The sequence below is a fragment of the Desmodus rotundus genome, chromosome 9, assembly GCF_022682495.2.
Source record: "Desmodus rotundus isolate HL8 chromosome 9, HLdesRot8A.1, whole genome shotgun sequence".
NCBI lineage: Eukaryota > Metazoa > Chordata > Mammalia > Chiroptera > Phyllostomidae > Desmodus > Desmodus rotundus.
The window spans coordinates 14,367,185-14,389,872 of NC_071395.1; the positions used below are offsets into that span (position 1 = coordinate 14,367,185).

General features: G+C 43.6%; 1 protein-coding gene across 1 annotated transcript; it reads right to left on the bottom strand.

Annotated features, from left to right (window-relative positions):
• Positions 1 to 336: 336 nt before the first annotated feature.
• GYPA (glycophorin A (MNS blood group)) lies at positions 337 to 20,902 on the bottom strand. The gene is made up of 7 exons (XM_024569047.4): positions 20,755 to 20,902; positions 18,195 to 18,272; positions 9,831 to 9,923; positions 7,820 to 7,858; positions 5,829 to 5,914; positions 4,965 to 5,037; positions 337 to 1,599 (listed from the first exon to the last, which is right to left on the bottom strand). The coding sequence occupies exons 1-7, from the start codon at positions 20,789 to 20,791 to the stop codon at positions 1,574 to 1,576; spliced, it is 432 nt and encodes a 143-aa protein (XP_024424815.1). The 5' UTR covers positions 20,792 to 20,902; the 3' UTR covers positions 337 to 1,573.
• Between the last annotated feature and the right edge of the window lie 1,786 nt (positions 20,903 to 22,688).

A 22,688-nucleotide genomic window follows, 5' to 3' on the forward strand; every position in this document is an offset into this window, starting at 1 on the left:
CTTCCCACAAACTTTGCATTGAAATGTGAAAAGCCCACAGATGGAAATACAGGGAAACTAATGTGAAAAGTTCCGGGGGCCACAGCAGTTCTTGCCTTATTCTTCTCTGGCTCTGGCCCCGAGGGCACAGTCACTCTACTCTCTTGTTTCCGGCTTGTAAATGACCTTAGTGACAAGGTTAGTCTCCCGTTTTCTCTGGGCTCAACATTTTATTTTTATTGAAAAAAAGGACATTTTGAAAAGCACCTTGTCTTGTTGCTCGGGTCATCCGTGTGAGGACTGACATTAACCCGATAATGTTGTTAAGACCACTTTAAAGACACACGCCAACAGCAATGTGTTGTGTTTAGCCTTTATTTTACACAGCCCCCACAGTATAAAAAAACCCTGAACAGACAAGTAGGTGAAGAGACAGATTTTTTTAATTTATTAAAAAATAAATTTAAGTTGCCAGGCCCAGATGTGTGCACAATATTATTCATTTAAGTATCATCCAGCAAGGGAGAGCCGTGTGGATTTTTATCAATGAGAAAACAAGAGTATCCCAGGAAGGCACTTCTTTGTTTTTATGCTGCTTTTTACGTTTCACTATCGGTGCGTGACAGCGGTAGAGCACAAAGCCCTAGTCTCACAGCTAGAAACGTCTTTCAGAGTATTCAACCCGGTTTCCAAAGCTTTATTAGTAGGAAATCTAGGGCTGGCTGGATCAAAGCATTTAACTGAGAACATCAGAAAACAATGGAATGGTGACCTATTAAAATATCCCCCCGACGTCCAGTTTGCACATCTTGTTGCATTTACAGAGTTACTAGGTTTCTTTGGTGAGGAAACAATATTCTTTCTGTTTCTCAGGGTTCTCTGACCGTTGACATAAATTACTCTTCTAGTGGAACACAATGGATGCATCAGTCAGGGGCCTGGAGGACACGATGCCATAATGTCGGACACGCTGAAATGAGCCACTTATACATATGTAATGTTTCACTTCCTTTTAATGGAAAGAATTCTTGTATTGATTTATGCATTAAAGGGTGCATGCAAGTGTCATTTTATGTATGTATGTCTGTATCTGTGTCTGCAGAGATACAAATGTGTATTTACATGTTTGTATGTATGCAAAGCATTTCCAATAACACACTTAATTATCGTGACTAAAAATATCATCATCAGTATATTACCATATCTTATTTATTCAGTAATGAAGGAAATGATAGGATTTAATTTGTTTAAAGAAAGGAAAACAGACTTAGAAGTTTAGGATGAGAAGGGAATTTAGACTTCATCTATGACATTACAAGCCTTCGGATCAGAATTCTGAGTCAGTGATCTATAAACATTAAGCTAAAGCGGGCATGAAAGCAAAAACTTGTTCTTCGTTTTGAAATATTAACAAGTAGAGGGTTTTTTCATCACTGAGTCACTGGACTCATCAGGATGAGATTTTCATCCTGAAATTGGACAATCTAAGGGTGTATACAATTTATTAACGTGTTCAATTTACATGTTAATTTTTCACTTGACTGAAGTTTCTTGTCTTCTATTTCTTCCAAAATTTGGCTTGGTGAACAAAGTATCATTCATTATTATTCTGTGGAAGGACTATAGAGAAAAAATATAAAACAATAGTATGAGGCATAGTTATATTTAAATGCAACAGGAAATTAATGAGTAAAATATATTTCAGAATTTTATATTCTTACAGTGTTATTCTTACATATAATTGTTAGGAAATGAAAGGAATTTGCTTTTGGGCTAACTTTACTAGAGTTATGTGTAAAGATACAGAATTTCTTAGGAAGTCTATTCTAAAAGCTTTCGGTAAGGGCCAAACATGATCACTCTGCCCCTAGTATCTACAGAGATGATAGACTAACAGCGAGCTTGTGTAGGGGCAGAATATAGTGGGAAGGCAGTAAGTGTAAGTGAGTTGAGTTACGTAAGTTCAACTTCCAAAAGTTAAGGTGAGCTCCCTCACCTGTAACCTCTCCTGGGAATGACTTTATTTCGTGGACATAAACGAGAAATCTGTGCAGAACTCCCTGCTGAATTCCTCTCTGATTCTAGCATGTGGAAGAAGGTCTCCTCCATCAAACCCGATGCTCCATCTTTGTTGGTTGGAAGCTTGGATGGATGTTACTCCCAGAGGGTGCATGAAAGGGGAGGGGGAGCCTTTGCTCTTGTGGAAGCAGGGTGTTTTCTGTGGCTTTCTTCTCTTGGGGTGATCATAAGGACTGTGCATCCCACGCATTATCCAATGAGAAATGGATTGGTGGGGTCACCTGTGGCCACGGGCAGCTGACTCAGATTCCCTCATTCTCATTTCCCACCAAGCGTAAACCAAGCGCAAGTTCAAGGAGGTTAAAGCCATTCCTACTTTATGCCCCACCGCCACTAGTTGTTGGCGAGATGGCATGATAACTCCCCTGTCTTCCTGCCTTCAGTCTACAAATTACTTTAGAGATGTATTCTCTAAGAGTGAGACTAAAGCATTCTAAAATAACCTTATGTATTTTCTAATGTTTCCTATGAGGTGGGATCAGATTTTAGAACCCATTTCACTAACTTACTAAGACACATTTAATTAACTTCATTTGCACAAGTACGGGGAAATGAATGAGCCTAAAGTTTGGTTCATCTGAATTTCCACTGCCTTTATGTACTTTTGAGACAGGAGTAGAGAACCGAAGCAGTGACCTTGTTAAGGGGGAAATGCCCATGATTCCTTGGGTACACCATATTTTGGTTTCTTCCATACCTTTGATCATGCTGCCCAACTGCCTTGTCCTGAGAACATCCATTTCTTTTTTAAGATGGGCCCCAGGTGATTTCATCTCCAGAAGCCTTTGCTACCTGCCCCAGTTTCTTTCAGGTGCTGTCACCTCTGCTACCTTCAAACGCCTTCACTGCAGAGACCACATTCCATCTGTGTTCCCATTAGACTCTAAAGGGCAGAGACTCATACCGGTGCACCCAGTGTGAGTACGGTGCCCAGCACACAGCAAGCACTTGATAAATGTTTGTTGCACTGAAACTTAGAAGGATATTTTGATGTATTTTGGTGGATTGAATTGTCCCAAACTATCGTGGGCTAGTCCACAGAGGGGCCCTAGATTGTATGGGGGAAAAAACGGAGGATATGCTACACACTAACTTTGTCACCAGAATAAGTAAGTAGCAGAAGGGATATATACAAATTTAAGTAACAAAAAAAATGAGGCTTTGGGTGGTAAGTGCTCCATTTCAAAAACAGTGTGAAAACCTTCTTTTTTGTGGAACAATGCAGAAAGTAAATAGATATTTTATAGATATTTGTTCCAGCTGCCAGTCCTATTAACAAGGTAATCTCAGTAGATGAAATGAATCGGACACCTGACTCAAAACTTAAGTGTCTGTAGATAGGATTATAATCATCCTTATAATTATAGGACCGAGTAGTTTTGCAACAATCATCCTGCAGCTTTACGAACTCCCGTGATGAGGCAACTCCTACCTAGAAGTAATGTAGCTTTGGTAGATCTTTAAATCTCTACTTTTGTGTATGATTCCCAAAGTGTAGAAAGCCTAGCATGTCCTCTGAAGATAGGAGCTTGGTTCAGGGTTAAAACTGGAATCTGGGCATTTGTGGGACCTCGGTTCTGTCCCGATTGATGATGATCGCGGGAAAACCTTTCACCAATGTTGCAGAAGGCAGAATCGGATCCTTTTGCTTGAGCATTGAAGCCCATTCACAGAGGCTTGTTCTTGGTAGACATCTCCCCAGATAGTCCCCTGGGTTTATGTTTCAGGCAAAGGTTAACAGGAACCAGGTATTAAATTGGCGAGGTTGTCTAAGAGGCCATAATGAATGAAATTAAATGAAATGGACTAGGTATTTACATAAATACTTGCTTTTCAGCTCTTGTGAATTGCTCTCCTGCTGGTAGGGAGGCTTCAGCATAGTTCAAGTTTACATTTTCTTTTTCTGTAAGGGATACCAACATCTGGATGTTTTTTTAAATGTAAAATCTGCCACTTTTTAAGGCTGGCAGTAAACACTTTTGTTTTGGAAAACATTGCGCGGGGCAATACTGTTCTAGACCAACAAAATACACCCAGTGTTCTCCACGTGAGGTGTGTTTACTGAGCAGCTGGGAATGAAAATGAAGACAAGAGCCCAAATGACTGGCCCCGTTGTTCAGAGGAGGTTATTTGGGACCGGAGCCTGCGCACGAGATAGTAGGTGGCAGGCGCCAGCACCTCCTGTGGCCAAGACCTGTTCTAGATGCTTTACTTATAGCTCATCTCATCCTCATGAAACTCTATTAGGTTGGCTTTCTCATTATGTCCCTACTGAATCACCTCCGTATTAACATCGTTATCTCCACAGGAGTAGCTTGCCGGAGCATCCAAGTGCTGGAGTATGGGTTCAAGTCCAGGTCTGGCTTGGATCTGGGGATCTTAAACATACCCATTGCAGTGTCTCCTTTCTCTAACTTTACAGTTTGGAAAATAAGCACACAAAAGAGCTTCGTTTTGGCTTTAGTTACAACAAGGGTGTCAAACTCATTTTCACTGGGGGCCATATCAGCCTTGCGGTTGCCTTCAAAGGACCGAAATAATTATAGGACTACATAAATGTAATTACTCCTTAACTGTTAAGGAGTTTAAATTACATTTAGCCCTTTGAAGGCAACCGCGAGGCTGATGTGGCCCCTGGTCTCCTGGTAAAAATGAATTTGACACCCCTGACTTACAGTGTTTGTCTAACTTTTTATAAAAAGATGCTTTATGCCTAAGAGAGAATTTCATTATGCTGCAGGCAAATGTCCATCCACATTAAAAGAAAATGTTACAGAAGCAGCATCGATGAAATAGAATATAAATGAATCCTAACTGGACACACCCTTCCCAAATCAGAAAGAGGTAACTCATTAATTTATTTCCCTTCCCAGAAGAGTGGAGGCAAGAAGAACAGTTACACTGACCTGGATTTCCTGTCTCTACAGAGCTTAAAGGCTCGCCTGTGTTTTGTGAGGATGCGGCTTGTGGTGGACTTCTCTACAAGTAAAAAGCAGAAAAATATTAACGTCACAATTTTGTAAACCTAAGACCCTATCAAGAAAAAGCCCTCAGATGAAAAACATTTTTGGCTAAAGTTGTCCCCTTTTGGTTAAAATTCACTTTGTAGAGTGTTTTTAGTTATTATTTCAAAGATATTTACCAACTTTGATACAAACTTGAATTTGTACTTCTGTGTAATATTTGTCATTTCCATAGGTGGATTGCACCTCAGATATCGACTCTGTCATATTTTGGTGCTATAATAAAAGCTAAAATGAACAGTTGTTTAAAACACGGTAAAATGCTGTGTTAGGTGGACTTAAACTTAGCTTAAGTGATTAAAAATTTCACTCATGCCCGAAAATTTGTGGGTGAATGTCTGAAAGATTTGTTTCAGGAAATATGAGGAAAAAAGCAAATGTTTTAAACATATGTAAATCTATCATGTTATTTTAAATATTTTTCATACTCAAATTATATAAATACTGTAATTACAGATATCATTATTTTACCTATAGCCATCAAAATATATTACATCAAGTTAGACAAAGACTGTGGAGGCTCTTTCATTGGAAAAGGGGGATAGACTTTTGTTGGGGGTTTCCTTATAGGGCAAATGCAACAAAATGTTTTACTAGAGTAACTCAGCACCTTCTCTGTGTCCAGTCAAAAAAGATAGTTTTTATGTCGTTTTGTTTCTCTGTGACTTCAATTGAACCCAGAGGAATAAACCCTCCTAGTGATGTTCACACCAGTATTTACAGAAAAATTAAAAAGCGAATGCTCACCTTACTCAGTTTCTTGATGCCGTAAGCAAGAAGCACTATGGTTCCAATGATGCCAGCCATCACCCCAAAGATAATAATTATGATCACTGCGGGGGGAGAGAGAGCAGACAGTGACAAGCGTGTGACGTAATTGCCACACACCAACTGAAAAATAGGGCAGGTGAAATCAGGGCCGCATCGCTTGCCTTCTTCTAGAAGAACATGAACGTACTCGTGCACATTTTATCTTTTCAAAAGGTAGGGTTTTTATAGTAACCATGTGAGAAACTGAACCTTTGAATAGTAAAGTCTTTTGTTCATGGTCACACATCTAACAGAAGCACGACCCAAGGGTTCCGGCTCCAGCCCCGCCTTCTTTGCGGGGTCTCCCAGGCGTCCTGGACGTATGGCTGGCAGCTTTGAGGGCCTGCTGCCCCGATATGGGAAGAACCATAAAGTGTTTCATAGTTTCAAAGTGACGAGAGAAAACCATGTCTCGAGATGTAGAGAGGGTACTGTGCAGAGCATAGGATCAGGATCAGAAGTGTCGAGGGCAAAAAGCAGTTTACAAAGGAGGAAAAGAAGTCCAGTGAGCTTCAGTTACTCACCCGAGGTGAGACAACTAGTGAGAAGCAATTCAAGTCACCTGTTCTAAGCTTCTCTTCCTTCTACATTATCCTCACACATAGTCTATAATATAATCACTGAAAACATATGCTCAGATCTTTTACGTGGTTACTTGGAAACAAAGTTTAAGTCAGCAATACTCTTGTACATTCATAGTCTACAGGTCCGGCAGAAGTAACCCCTGCTGGAGTGTGGTTGGGAGGGTAATAATATAGGTGTAATAATTGGTTGTTTTATTTCGAACGTAAAGTGTCATATGGTGTGCTTGAGAGTGATATTGTTATGTTACAGAATTACATGCTTATGATTTTGTAATAAAAGATTTTGTAATTGAAAGGGGCATTCTTTTGCTGGACCTTGTATTTGTGGTGATTCCAAATCAAGTATATAGAAGGCAAAATATGCAGGTAGCGTGGCTTATTCATTTGGCTGATTTATATTTAAAGGTCTGACGACTGACTAAAAAATTAGTTGAAGTAACTTTCCCCCCCACTGGTACTGCCCAGCCTTCCCGCCCACTTAGCTTTAATTTATAAGATAGCGATTCAGTTCCACAATCCACTTTCTTTTTCTTGTGTGAAGTTTGGACACAGGCCAAGTGCAGAGGGAGGCTTCGAAATGCAGAACAGTAAATAAGCACATACGTGGCCGAAGCCAGCCCTACAGCAACCCCCACGGTGGAAAGTGACAGCACCAGTTAGAGCGGGTTTGGCAGACAGCCCCAAAGTCTGACGGACAGGCTACCCTGGGCCCCAGCGTGAATCAGGACTGAGACGTGAACAGCCTGTGTTTATTCTTGATACGGGGCCAGTTAATGAGATGAGGTTAAACTCTTTGCTTTCTTCACAGGAGGGATGAGAGAAGTTCAATTGTTTTATAAGCTCTTAAGAGATTTTTCTCTAGTAACCATGGTGGTTAGAAAGCCAAACCATCTAACCTAAAAGAACAATTATTGTGAAGTTATGCATTGCTATTTCCAAAGTGTTGAGGAAAAGGAGAGTCCTGGCCGGGGAGCCCGGTTGGTTGGGGTGGTGTCCATACACCAAAAGGCTGCAGTTCTACCCCCGGTCTGGGCGCGTGTGGGAGATACCCGACCAGCACTTCTCACATCAGTGTTTCTCTCCCTGTCTTCCTTCTTCTCTAAGATCAATTTAAAGAAGAAAAAAAAAATCCTCGGGTGAGGATGTAAAAAAATGAAAAAAGAAATGCCTATTTTAACTTTAAAAGGAGCATATTTTGTTTGCCTTTACAATTTTGAGTGTTTCAAGCTAATAGCACGCTCTTTTGTCTTTAACCCGGACGCTTCTGGTTTTCTTAGGCCTGGGGAGCTCGAAGCCCCTGGCTGTCCCTGGGAAGACAGTCAGCTCGTGTCAACAGTGACATACCTGGTTCTGAGAAATCGTGGCGTAGTTGTTTTCTTGCTTCTAAAAAGACAAAATGTCAGAATAAGTCAGAATGCATAAGTTAGCATCCCTAAGAAAATACCATTTTGGAATTAGATGGTTCAGTGGGTTTCTTGTCCTTAACTGTGTTCAGGGAGCTATTGTTCAGGTCTCAACAGCTGGTGAAACTCAGGAGACACTGTCTCACCCTCAGCACTTCCCACCCCGACTTCCCACCACCCGACAGGCTTTCACGGGCCAGAAACCAGACCATCTCATGAACGAAAGGGCAGGGTGTGCGAAAATATTGAAAGAATGCCTATTGACTTCCATAAGAAACAGAAGTGCATTTTAAAAACTGTAAAAATAAACAATTAAAAAAATTTAAATGTAAAACCGGCGAACAGAGAGGGGACACCCGGAGCCACCTCCCAACACGGCTGCGTGCAGCGCAACCCCGAACCGGGTCGCACTGCCGTCAGTTTTCGGATCCGGGCCGCAGCCGCCGGCTGAATCCAAACCCGTATTGGGTCTCATCTGCGGCTCCGTGGACAGTCCCTCTAAATTCTCTGTCTGCAGAAGTGTCCGGGCAGTAGCCTTCATGCTCCACCAGGACCACCCTCTCCCCGATCAGTCCACGTGTTTCTTCGCTCTGCTGTCTCCAAAGGCCATCCGATGCCACGAAGCCCTTTCACTGCTGCCGCCCTGCAGTGTTCTTGAACTTACTTGTTAGGAATAGCGTGGCGCACTCCATCACGTCCCACGGTCAAGGACCCAGTTAGTTTGGTCATTCTGCAGCAGTTATCTGTGAAGGTTACCTGGGCTTGTCTTCTCTTCCTTGGTCACAGCTGACACCTGTCATGGGTGTGTGGAGCCCCGGCATGGAACGGATGGGGTTTCAGCCTCTCACTGGTGGGGCGGCCTTGGACAAGTCATTGAACTTCTTTGGGCTTCTCTTGAGCAAACGAAGACTGTAACACCTCTCTCTCCGAGGTTCCTATGAGGATCCAGTGCGGTAATCCTGAAAGCTCTCAGCACCATGGCCCCCAAGCTTGGCCATTATTTACGGGGTGCATGGCCTGGGGCGCTGTGTGTGTGTGCGCGCCTGTACTTGGCACTTACTTGCTTTCTGGTTTGACTCCACCGTGCTGACTTCACATTGAAATCATTTTGAAAATTCCATTGTTTAATTGGAGCCTCATAATTCATTCCAAGCACTTAGCCTAATTTTCTCCTCTGTTAACATTTGTTGCTTCCATGTATCTCATACATTGTCTCAATGTTTCTAGTAGTTAAAGGGTCCGGTAGTCACTCCCACTCTTCTGTGAGGCTTTATTTTAAGTCTGGAATACCCTGCTGCAAACCCACCCACGGAGACCTTCTTCCCTTCTGCTCTCAAACTGCCCTCGTGAAGTCGTCTTCTCCCCAGAGAAATAACCAGAGAGCAGGTGCTGCCCGACACCCTTATCTCAGCACCCAGCTCAGTTTAAGTTTCTCGGTTAGTAGGTATTTCTGGTATGTCAGGCTCCGAGCTAAGGAATTTTACACACGTCCCTCTTTCCTCTTCAGAGAAATACCGTGAGCTAAGCATTATGGGCCACATTTAAAAATGAAGGGGACAGAGGCCCACTGAGGAGATTCACTCGGGACCAGCAGAGCTCCCCGCCCCCGGCCCCGCACCTCCCCCCCCCCCCCCCCCCCCCCCGCCCCAACCCAGATTCACCACAATCCCTCCACCCCACTGCATTGGTGACTCACTCTCTGCGGTCCACCATTCCATGGTCACATTCATCCCTTCGGTACTTTGCTAAATTGCTTGAATTTCTTTAACTTAAAGTGTTGTTTCTGTGAGATATTTCAGAAGTGAGGATCACTCAGAAGCCTAGGGACTGTGTCTCTCACTAGCTTCTGTTTCTTAGACTTTGTCACAGTTTCCTAGCAGCGACAGATCCCATTAAGTAGCACTGCATCATAACAGTAACTCCAGGGCAACTATTTAAAACTATGGACAAACCTGTTTGTCCTCCTCCTGTGACGGGCTGACTTCTGGTAACTATTTGCTCTGTTGGTCTCACGTTAGCAGAATGAGATTCTATGGCAACTGAACCTGTACAAAACACAAATTGAAGAAGTCATCGACAGTGAGGTGACAGAGTAGAACATAGATACCTCACTAAAACAAACCCACCCCACATCGCCCCCATTTGCACAGTATCTCATATGACTGGGGGAAGCCGTCTCTGTTCCGTGCCTCCCTCACTCCACCTCCCGGATACAGTCCTGTTTCCTCAGTAAAAATTAACACAAAGACACTCTTTCTTTTTTTTTAATGGAATTTATTGGCGTGACATTGGTGAATAAAATTATATAGATTTCAGGTGTACAATTCTATATGCATCACCTGTATATTGTGTGGTGTGTTCACCATCCCAAGTTGTGTCTCCTTCCATCACCATTTACCCTCCTCCACCTCCCCCACCCTCCTTTCCCTCCAGTCACCACCGCACTGCCACTTGTGGCTGGGAGGGTGGTTTTGTTTTGTTTTGTTTTTGCAAAAAAGACTCTCTAAACTTCAATTTTCTTCTTGCCTCATAGAAGGTAAATCATTTCTGAAGTTCCTCACCCATACTTCTTTTCTCTCCTAAGCTACTTTGAAACTTCAAGGTAAGGAAGCCCAAGTTCCACAGTATGTACCCTGACAACCACCCAGAACGTTCTAATGCTCTGTTTGACAGCCACGGCCCTCGTGTCTATCTGTGCCGCCCAGGTCTCGCAGGCCCCAATCAGCTCATCGACATCTGTGGATGTACTCAGTTCTGCAAAGCTGGAAATTTCTGTGAATGCATGGATTTTAAACAAGGCTTTTTCTAACAGACCCTTTAGTCGAGTCTACTGGATGGAAAAGATCCAGCTACACTTGTTAACTATTAGACAACGGCCATGGTTTGCCTGAGTCTCTTAAGGGTTGGATTATGAGAAGGTCTCTCCCTCCCTCCCTTCCTTTCTTCCTTTCCTTCCTTCCTTCCTTCCTTCCTTCCTTCCTTCCTTCCTTCCTTCCTTCCTTCCTCTCCTGAGCTCTGGGCCCATAGTTTTCTGCAGCTAAATCAACAAGTCTTTTTACACTGTTTTCAGATTAAAGGCCAATTTACATATTGTTCATTAATTTAGAAGATACTTTCACATTACAAGGTTACCTGGAACATTCACTCCAGCTTCCCTGCTGTGCAGATAAGAAATTTGACATCATCAGCATTAGATGATTAGCTCAGGTTAACACAGCTGGTGAGGACAGAATCAGACCGAGTTCTGCCCACTCCCACCACAGTTCCCCCCTACTTCCCAGCGAGTTTCTCTGCCTGGCCGAGATCTTGTCCGCAAGATTTCTGTGATGTTTTAGCTTATGAACTGGTGCACACTGGGGTGCATTGTACCCACATCAAAGCAAGTAAATCTCCGAAGATTCCCAGCCATCCTAAGGGCTAGAATTTTAGTGACAATCAGGCAGTTTTTATTTTGATGATTTTTTCAGACCGCTGTTTTGGTACTGCTCATATGCCATCCCTCAGCCCCCAGTGTCCTCCTGCTGCTCAGAGAAACTGGGTTCTGCTCCAGCACCGTTGACACGCAGGTCCTTCTCTTACACACGTCACCTTTCTCCCAGGGACACATCCAGAGTCCACCTGAGAAAAGCCACCTCTTTCTGCTAGAGAAGTACATTGATTGATCTTGAGGTATTATGGAAGGTGTGTGTAGCACCTGGCTACCCGGCAACAGAAGGGCTTTGGACCAACACTGCATATTCCCTTAGCTGCGCTGTGCTCTGAAAAACTCACCCCATGCCTACTTGCAATGAAGCACTGGCTGAACCTTGAAAGGCAGGTGGAGTTCTAAGCGGAAATGCAGAGAAGGGAGAATTAAGGTAAAGGAAGAGCATGGGGAGAAAGGATACCAGGGGTCAGCTAGCAGGCAAAGTAGGTAAACCTCTCAGATTGGCAAAGGCTTAATGTTCAAGTGGAAAATTAGAGCAAAATAAAATAGACAGGTAGGTTTGGCAAGGCCTCAAGTCCCTACTTTAAATTTGCATGGTCGTCTCATCTCACAGTTTACACCTGTGTAACATCTGAATTGTTCCAAGCCTCTTTTGTCTCTTACCCCCCTTGCCCTGACCACACACTTGCTCAGGAGGACTGCAGCAGCCTGAAATGTCTGTGTGGGGTGGGGGTGGGGGTGGGCAGTGAGAGGGCCCTGCTGCTGTTCCTCTTGTACCAAGGTGGGTCGACCTGTGGGCCCAGCAAGCTGGTAGGGATGCAATTGGGAAGAAAGATCCAGCCTCCTAACATTTTGCTCTGTGCTGTATCCATCAAAACCACATGGTTTCCCCAGCAGTGGACATTTCCAACATGGAATGTTAGAAGAAAGAGTAACAGCACAGTGCAATGTTGGGCAAATCCTCTGCAGGATTGCTCTACAGGGGTGTCAAACTCATTTTCACCGGAGGCCACATCAGCCTTGTGGCTGCCTTCAAAGGGCCGAATGTAATTTCAACTCCTTAACAGTTAAGGAGTAGTTACATTTATACAGTCCTAAGATTATTTCGGCCCTTTGAAGACAACTGCGAGGCTGATGTGGCCCCCGGTGAAAATGAGTTTGACAGCCCTGCTCTACGTCACAGCTTCCAGTAGCTGGACTCCTGTCTCTAAGCGATAAAGTCAGCTCGTGCAGCCGCTGGCTGGGTTTTGGTTCCCGCCCGACTTGCAGCTGATGAAAGTCTTATCTTGCAAAAGCAAACTCTTACAAGGGTGCACCCTGAAAATAAAATGCCTTCAATACTTTTCAAGTCAAACCCCTAAATTTTCTGGGTGTTGTGGTTTTGGGCTTTGTGATGACCAAAATGAAAACTGATGGGTGCATTTATTGGTGGGAGTCCCTCACAGCTGACGTGTGGTATAACGGGGACAAAACTCACATCTGCTGATTGTCAAGCAATTTTTTTTCCTGCTAAACCGCACTGTTTTATATAGAACGCAGGCATAAATGGGGATCTTGCCTGTTCCAGATCCCATTTGGAGAAGGCTATTTACTGTGGAGCAGCATTTAAGGGAAACATTCAGTTTCACTTTTGAACCAAAGGCTTGAAAAATGCATTCTGGATCAAGTTGTAATAATATAATCATAGGTCCCTCTGTCTGTTGTCACTCATTTTTCTTTTTTGGAATGTTTTTACCAAGCTGAAGTGGCCAATGACAACTTAGAACAACTGAGCTTTCTAACGGATTGTGCGGTGTGGTAGCATTTGAGCCTGGGGTTTCGAATATTCTGTTTGAACTCTCCGGTCAGTAGCTCTTAAAGGAAGGCACAGCCCGGGGATGGGCACAGTCAGTGGGTCAGGCGTCCAGTGCAAGGCTCTCCTGTTGCCTTTGTCTAGAACTAGGACAGCTTTAGAAAACCATTCGACACGAGCCTGACATGCTTGAGAAATGATAACCTTCACCATTTGCCACATTAAACGTGGGTATTTCTTGTGGTTTGACTTAGAAAACCTCCTGTCCCCCCCTCATTGGATTTCACTCCACGCCCTTTCCAAGGGTCGGTTCCTTAGAGTGTGAGACAGAAGGAGTGGGCCCCCTCTGGTGGAAACTGGGATTACAGGCCCGGGGGCTTGAACCCGAGTCCAAAGCCACCTGGGAGCAGCTTCAAGAAACCCCACAGGATTTTAGTGTGAAAATCCTCAGTCTAAAAACGAGTTTTCAAATTGCAGGCTGGGCTCCCTTGATGCAAGAGTTGCTAAACATTTTCTGTAAAGGGATAAAGAGTAAATGTCTTTTGGCTTCGCGGGCCAGCCTTACGGCTGCTCTCTGACAACTTTCGCTCTGCTGTTACAGTGTGAAAGCCTGTGCGGGCGAGAGGTAGGCCACCGCGCAGGTGAACCTGGCTGCGTTTCAGTGGTGATTTACAGATGCTAAAATTTTAACTTCATGTAGTATTCACATGCCACAAAATAGACTTCTTTTGATTTTTAAAAAGTACTTGAAAAGGTGAAAACCGTTCTTAACTTGCAGGCTGTGCAGACCCAGGTGGGGGCCTGGATGCGGAGGCCCACAGCTGCGGGCGGCCGGCCGCGGCATTAGTGCAGCCAGAGTCTCTGGGCGCGGGGCTCGCTCACCCGCAGTTCACAGAGACCCTGAGATGACTCCAAGACGCAGGCAAGATAATGAATTCCTGTGTTAAAGGGTCATGAAGTCAGTTCACTGGGTCGTGACTGCCATTAAAAAATTAAATTGTATGAAACCAAAGAGAGCACATCAACAGGTACCACGCGTGGTAAAGAGAGTTGCTATTTTCTGGGATTTTGCTTCATACGCACGTGTGTTTGCGAGTGTGTCTCTGTGTGCAATGAGCTGCAGTGTACACTCACTATGTCCTTGTCATACTTGAATATGTATTGCGGTTGGTACACCTGGTTGTGCCTTATCTGATTACCTGGCCTCCAGAGGGGCTGGGGGAATCTGTAGCCCTTGGCACAACTGAAATCCATTCAAGATGCCCACAAGCTGTTGGCCAGTTGTATCCAGCCTAGAACAAGCTTCTCTGGGCTGTTCAGGGCCCGTAAAAGCAGTTACAGTTTCTATGTGTGCTGAGTCATTGAGATGGTGTGGAGTTCTGAGAGGGAACACTTTTTAAAACATAAACAGTGGCATGATTGCCAGTGTTCTGTATACCTTCAAAACACGAAAGGATAAAGGCAAATAAACTGTAACATATATATTGAAAGATCAGAAATAAGACGTTAGTTAATAAAGAAAGGATGGGATGAAGATAAAAAGTACAAAATGTCAGCTGCGAATTCACACATGCCTATGGATTAAATCTCTTTATTAAAAGACACAGACCTTTAGATTAAGTCAAAGAAGACAAGCAAACAAGAACAGGAACCCAGCGGTATATACAAGAACACAAGGAGCTCACGTAAAACAAGAGAGTGCAAAATGGGCAAAAAAGTGCAGATATATTAGACGAAGTAAAATAAATAAAAACAAGTTACAATTTTAATGTTACACAAAGTAGAACTGAAGGCGAAAACATTAGAGAAGATGTAGAAGATTAATTTATATTGTTAAAGGACACATTGCCCAATGGTTCTTAAGTACATACGACAACTTTGGCCCAATAACACGACAAGAAGCATAGAGTAAAAACAGCAGAACTACAACAGCAGCGAGCAAGTTTAACACTCTTCCCCAGTTGTGACAGATCGAGGAAGCCAAAAGTAAACCCTGAGAGGATCTGAAAAACACCTGCCTCGCCATCACAAGTGATTGATGTAAACCTCTTTCGGGGGATAAATCAACGAGGATAAACTTTATCACGTATTCTGACCTTCCCATGCATGTATTTTGAAGTGATGTTGATGAATTGCCGGACGAGATGTTTCTGAGATCTGCACCAAGAGGCAGATTTTTATTAAATGAGACTCTTACTAATATTGTCAGGTGTTATTATTATGAGATTATTATGAATAATGTTAGAAGTGAAAAGAATTATGGTCATTTAGGAGAATGTTTATTCAGGAGATGCATGTTAAAATATTTAGGGGTAAAGTGTCATGATGTCTGTAGTTGACTTTCAAATGATACAAGAAAAACATATATTTACACACTTACAGAGAGATAAAGCAAATACGGAAAATTATTCACAATTATTGAATAGAGGACTGGTGGCCGGCTTGTTGCAGACTGAGCCTCCTGTTCAGCACAAGTAGAAAAGCTGAGCAAATGCAAAGCGAGGGGGGCGGGCAGAGACTCCCAGAGCAGCAGCACGTGAGGTGGGGAGGGCAAGTGCACACTGGTGAGCTTGACATTGACCTCCAGCTTTCCTCTGGAGACATCTGTCTTTTGCAGGTGGGACCTGAGAGGCTGTGAAGTTTATCAGAGACTTTGCCAGTCTCTCAGAACTAGGGAAACTGGGTTCAGGGCCAGGGCGGAGAAGGGGCTCTGGCAAACACTGACATAGTCAGTTGGGTCCCCCAAAAGGCTACTCATGTCCTTCTTGTCACCCCAATCCTCATTATCATGGATCCCGACTGTATGTAAAGTTTTGGTATTTTATTTGCCATTGATATTTTTGGAATTAATTTTGAGTGTTAAAAAATATTGCCTAAAAATATTTATCTTGTTGACTAAGGTTTGAGCCGCTCCTTAAACTTTGGGCCGGAGGTAAGTTCCTCCCTTGCCTCACCCTAATCTTAGCCCTGAATCCTCCACCTGAAGTGAGTGAATTCCAGTGCATGACAATTACATCTTAGTGAGGCTGCTAAAAAACAGCAGAAAAATGGCCGACTTTCACTAGCAATCACCTATCCTATTGGCAAGGATGAAAAGGGTTCTGGCACAGAATTTGGCAAGAGGGTTTGGAGGCAGATATTCTCCAAATATATTGATGGGTATATACATTGGTATAACTTTGGGGGAAGCAAATTTGGCAATATTCATCACAAGCTTTAAAATGTACATAACTCTGACATGGAAATAGGTATCTACAAGGATGGCTATCCTAGCGTGTTTAACACAATATAGAGTGGAAGCAACCTAACATTCAAAAGCAAGGCAGAGGTTAAGTAAACCATGGTTTATGCCTCACATATAGTATTATGAAGCCGTGAAAATGTTTACAAGTGTGTTTGCTAATACGGACAAATATGCTCTCTGAGCGAGAAAAAGGCAGGTTTCAGAGTATCTCACAAAGTAATTTTTAAGTATGTCTTTGTTAAAAATCTGGGAAAACATTGGAAAGATTTGCACAAGAATGTCAGCAGTGCTGACTTGTGGAGAACAGAGTGGGGAAGGAACTGTTGTCCTCTGCTGGGGACGGAGGCAGCAAGCGCCGGGTAAGGATGAGGGCTCTGCTGCCAGACCTCCTGGGTTTGCATCCTGCTTCCCGGCTCACTGACGGTGTGACGTTGGACCAGTTTTAAAATGTTTTGAACCCCTGGGTTTTTTTTTTTTTTTTTTTGTCTGTGCAATGGAAATAATACCTACTCCATGTTGATGTGGTCAGGATAAAATGAAATAATCTATGTAAAGGGCTTAGCACGGTGCCTGGCACATAGAAAGTATTTAGTAAGAATGATTAACACCATCAAATTCTCCTTTTTTCTTAATAAAGATGTGAAAACAAAATACATGCCAACCCCTCTCTTTACATATGGTGTTTTTGAAGAACAGAACTCCTTTGTCTCTCACTGGGTAAGTGTTTCTATCACTTGATTCTCATTACCTAAGGTCATAGGTGGTACAAAGATAAAGTGCAAAATCTGTAATTGGAATGGAAACTGTTGAGGGATATTTACAAGTTTCAGGGACAGGAAGTTATGAGTACAAAGGTCTAATGTGAACCATAAGGAAGTCTCCTTTTCAGGCTGGACTGGAAGAAACAGCTCAGCAGAAAACCTTGAACTTGACTTCTTCCTCATTTACTATCAGGGATCTAAACTTCTCTTCCCTGAGTCAAGATCATTTGTTTTTCTTGTCTACCTAATTAATTGATTAAATTTAAGAACACCTCCGTAGGCTTCTGCGTATCTCGGTGGAGAGAAAGCAAGGCCTTTGACTTTGGACCTTCAAACAAACTGCCGAGGTGGAGTCTGACCTGACACTGCCACCCCCCCCCCCCACCCCCCCCCGTACCTGGGCATTGGCGCGGTGCCAGGGGGCTGCGAGAAGAACTACAATGCTTTATGACCTGGGGCTTACAATGTTCTTGAGGTCATTTGCTTTTCTGAGGCAGAGATGGGCCTGAGCACTGCCTGACTCCCACGATGTGATACAAGTCTCCTTTCTGATACTCTTAGCAATTGGAGTGTGGTTGTGGGCGACTAGGGGTATCATAATGGGAATAAGCCATGTCCAAAACAGGAAATTATTAACGATGGGCTATCACATGCTCACCGTCAATTGTTGCTCTTTTCTCTACCAGATCCCTGAATCAGTTTCAGCATTTGTCATAACCCAGTTTGTTTGAGTAGGAATAAACCACAATGAAATGAATACTGGTATTCCGCTTTTCTTCCCTTCCTGGTTGTTGGCATTTTTTAATGAAAGAGGCCTTTTAGAAAGCAGAGATTGTTTCTGTTCGTTCACTTGTAAAAAAAAGTTTTAAACTTTGCCCTATTACATGTTGTGATTCTCTTTGGGGAAAATTTAGAAAGCATTAAAAAGGAGAAAAAAACTTACCCACAATCCCCACACCCAGAGATAACCACAGGATGTTCCTTTTTAGCACTTTTGCTTACTTTTAGTTTAGTTCATTTATCACAGAAAATTACACAGATAGGTATTTATTAAATATGTGGATTTGATAATAAGAGCTGGAAATTTATTACCTGCTTCCGTTGTTGAGTCATATTTTGTCTCAGGGGTGACCCCTTGTTCTTCAGAGGTGACAAATGAAGAAATACAACCTATAATGACAAGTTGGGGAAATTACTTAAAATGGGCTTCCCAAATAGGTTCATAGGTATTTTCAAAAATCCTCTAGAAACCAACGTAAAAACGAATTTAGCACCAGCATGTTAGATTCAATTTTGCAATTTAGAACCAGTGGAAGTTAATTCTGAGATACCACCACTTTTTCCCTCTCCGAGGACACCTTCTTCGAAGGAATTCAGAGGGAGCGTCCATGTCTTCCCAAAACCCCACTTGACCCCAAGCTGAAGGGGTTCACAGGTCTGAGCACTGGTCTCCAGCCTCCAGTGCCCTTTCCCCAGAATCTGCAAGGCTGGCTTTTTCTCACTGTGCACTCTCAGCATAGTGCCACCTACTGGAGGAGAAGTTCCTGCTGCCCATTTCAAAAGCAGCTCCTGCGTTATGTCTACGGTCTTATCTGGTCTGACGTTCTTCATCTTGTTTTACACTGCCAGTTATTTTAATAGTCTACTTGTTCTGGTTGATGCCTGTGTGCCCTCCGCTGTCCGCAAACCCCAACCCCTTGCCCCGGAGCTTCTTGGTCTTACTGCTCTGGCCTCAGTGCTGGACCCCTGATATGGAATTACTGAATGCACAAACGAGTGAATGATTGGAAATGAAGTTATTTGCAAAGAACCCCCCTTACTTTCCACATGGCGATGACATGTGAGGTGAGGAGTGTTGGCTTTAGCCTGAAGATTATTGGAGAAAGTAGAACCATCATTTCTTTTTCCCTAGCCATTATGTTTAAACTGCTTCATGTTGGCCAGGTTCCCCTCTTCAACCAAAAAGTAAAGGGGGGGAAGCCCTCTTCCCACACCTGTCCCCGATTCTGTAAAGCAGTCACATCAACAGGCCTTCTTCGAAGGGCTTCAGAAGGTACAAAGGTAGTAACGACACTGGCCTTGAAGGCCAAGGGAGCTTTCAGAGTCCTGTGGCCTCACTGGCCTCCCCCTGAAGTGTCATTCAAGGCATTGACCCAGTATCGGCTGGAGCAGTTGTGGACATGAAGAATGCCTTTCTTTTCCAGGAATCCCCAAAGACACATCAAGTTTTTCCAGATTTTGTGCCTCACTCAAAGAGTAGCGTCTACTAAGATTGAGTAACCCTACTCTGCCCTCTGAGACAACACAAAGAAGACCTCTCTCTCTTCTGTGTAAAACCCTACAATTATTGGAACATATTTCAATATTACTCCCTTTGATTTTTTCAAGCTAAGTGTGTTCATACTTTGCTACTTAAAAAAAAATTTGGAGAAATCTGTTTTCCTGTAATTTTCCTCTTGTCAGAAATCACCATTACATACCCAGGTTTGTTCCCTAGTCTATAATTGTTATCATTGCTAAATACTGACTTAGGACTTCATCACGTGCTAGGCACTGGAAGAAGTACATTACGTTAATTAATGCCTGTGTTTCGTCCTCATATGGTTATTGTGCAGCAGCTACCAACATTGTCTCCATTTCGTAGATGAGGATGTCCAGGCAAAGAGGTAAGGGATTTGATTTCGTTGTTCCTCAACCATTCCTATGTGCAGCCAGGTTTGAACCCAGTTCTCTCTGTCCCTATGCCAGTGCTTTAACCATTACTCTATTCTATTCCCCGAGGGATCTTAGCAGCTGCTGGCTCTCTTCCCTGCCTCCTACAGTGTGCCCAGCAGATGCCCGGTACTTGCTCTGGCCTGAGTTAGAGCAACGTCTGAGGGCCTAAGTACATTTCCAGCGACGGCCCCCCCCTTACCTCTGCGTGAGGCACTAGCATTGTTACCACGGGAACACTGCATTGCGAGAGGATGACCGCCATGACATTCTCGGGAAGACGCCAAACAGAATGACAATCTAATACAGCTTACGAGTACCCCTACATGATTTCTTTCTTTTGATGAATTGATTTAGATGTATTCCCAAACCACGGAACACCTAAGGCAAAGGAGCTGTTTTTTCCATTCCCCTCCTCACACCTCGGGGTCATGGACCTGCAGAGAGAGAAACGTGGCCCCCGGGGTCTCAGAGTTCACGAGTGTGGCCTGTACCCTCCTGAGGGGAGATGGAGGAAATGATAATTTCTTGGAAAACTTTTTAAACATTGAGGACTGTGTATCCAACTTCATCCTCATTAATGACTCTTGTGTTTAGGAGTTAACCTCCTTAAAACACCAACAAAGCAACAAATTTCTTCATGCCAAAATAGTTCTCATAGTATTTGATAAACAATTTCCAGTTCTAGAGAGGCTTAGAATGCAAGCGTGCTTCTCATACCAGAGAACCCCGATCCAGCCACAGTCACCGGCACCCTCACGCCAGTCCCTCCACCTTGTGGGCTGAGTCCCAGTAAAGCCCACCCAGCAGCCTGGGATGGGAGATTATACTCACTCTTTCAGTCACCAAAGTAAGATGGAACCAAAGTGTGACAGCTTATACATTATTTCTAATCACATATCCGACACAGCAGCAGCAGGCTGAAAATGTTTTCACTTACCTGACAATAGTAATCCGATTATTATATTTCTGTACATCTCGGGATCATGAGCTGGCTCCCAAAAGTCAGTGCAAGAGAAGCAGCAGAAAGAATGAAAGTGTCAGTGTTCCGCCCAGGCCGCGCGCCCTTATCTCTCAGGCCCACCTGCCCAGGCCTGCAACCCTTGATAGGCCCAGGGGTATTTTAAATGATGCAAAGTTGTTAAACGTCTGTCCATAAGGATACATGGGTATCTGCTTAACTGGGATTATTAAAGTACTAAGTGAAAGCTTCACGTCAAGGAACTGGCTACTACATGCTCATTTTACTTTGCATAAAGCCCGTGGGCATTACAGCAGGGCCTCGCAATAGCAGTCGGGAGCCCGGGGTTGGGCAGACACGTATTAGACTGTGAGGGTCCGAGGCGGGGGTGGGGGGGGGTTGGGGGGGGGAGCCGGGCTGTGGGAGCTGGCAGGGAGTCAGGAACTTTCCATTTTTAATCTGGAGATTCTTGAGTGCCAGGATGAAAGCTGGCTTCTGGCATGTGAAATAAATGCATGTCAGAACTTCAGTGACTTCAGATATGGGTGCTCTGAGGTTCGGAAAAACTTTCAAACCCATGACAAAGTCATACAGCAGCGTAAGAATACACGAGACACAAGAATCTCTAATTCAAAATAGAGTGTGAACTGAACAGCTGCCCAGCCAGTGAGTGTTGCCCTCGAAAATGTGCCCCACTGAGCAAGCAAAAGTTAGTGCCAAGACAGTAAATACGAATGCTCAAACCAGACACAGACAGGCAAAGCAAAACCCTTGTTGTAAAGTGGGTTAAAATGAAGTGGGGGGCAATCTGAGGAAGATCAAGTTTAAAGGCAACCAGAAGAAAATCAATGTGAATCAGATCTGAGACAGCTCAAATGAAGGAATTGGATACTCCAGCTAAATTATCTTGCTTCCTGTAAGAGTGTTTGTGAAAGTTGTCAAATGTATCATGTTTACAATTTTACCCCAAAATGTGGTTTTAAAAAAATTACGAGCCCTGGCTGGTGTGGCTCAGTGGATTGAGTGCTGGCCTGAGAACCAAAGGGTCGCTGGTTTGATTCCCAGTCAGGGCACGTGCCTGGGTTGCAGGCCAGGTCCCCAGTGGGGGCCGAGCAAGAGGCAACCACACATTGATGTTTCTTTCTTGTTCTTTCTCCTTCCCTTCCCCTCTCTCTAAAAATAAATAAATAAGATCTTTAAAAATTATTATGAAATGATGTTTGCCACTTCAGGAAATTGAGTCACAGAGGAAAAAAAAAAAAACATGTACAGGGGAAAAGATGGAGATAAATATCAACTAACAACCTAAGCAGGGGGCAGGTGGCTGAGACTGAGGAGGAGGTGGGGAGCCGAGAAGCAGACTTGGGAGAGATTAAGGGGAGGGACGCAGAGGGGGCTCTGAGGGACGGTGCAAGGGCCTTAAAGCCTCAGAATCCTTGAGCCCCTCTATAGCCCTGATAATTCATGTAGAACAATGCAGTGACATCTACAAATAATTAAATGGAACCAACATTTCGTGTGCCCATACCTTGGCTGAATCCAGTCGTGTCGTTGGGGGAGGCTATCAGGGTGGGTTGCAGACATTGTTCTCAGCACACAGCCAAATGAAGGCAAGTTGGTAGGTATTCATATAATTAATAAAGAATGATTTCCCGTGATTTTATGTTGGTGAGAGGAGAGCAATTAGCATGAGCCTTAAAAAATGCTATTTCCCTTTGAAATTAAGTAAAGAAATTGGTCACTGTCCTCCCAACGGACTATTAGGCAGCTATTACAATCATGTTTTCAAGAATAGTTCATGGTGTGGAGACTCAGGATAAAATAGGTAAATGGAAAGCAGCAAGATCCAAAGCTGCATATACAAAAATAAAACCCTTTTTGGTGCTTTTAAATTGTTTTTCTTCTGGGCTGTG

Coding starts and splice junctions, on each gene's coding strand:
- GYPA (XM_024569047.4), bottom strand. CDS start 20,791: ATGTACAGAAATATAATAATCGGATTACTATTGTCAG. Junction 7,859..9,830: donor CACAGGAGGAGGACAAACAG/GTTTGTCCATAG, acceptor TTGTCTTTTTAG/AAGCAAGAAAACAACTACGC. Junction 1,600..4,964: donor TGTAGAGACAGGAAATCCAG/GTCAGTGTAACT, acceptor TTTTCTCTATAG/TCCTTCCACAGAATAATAAT.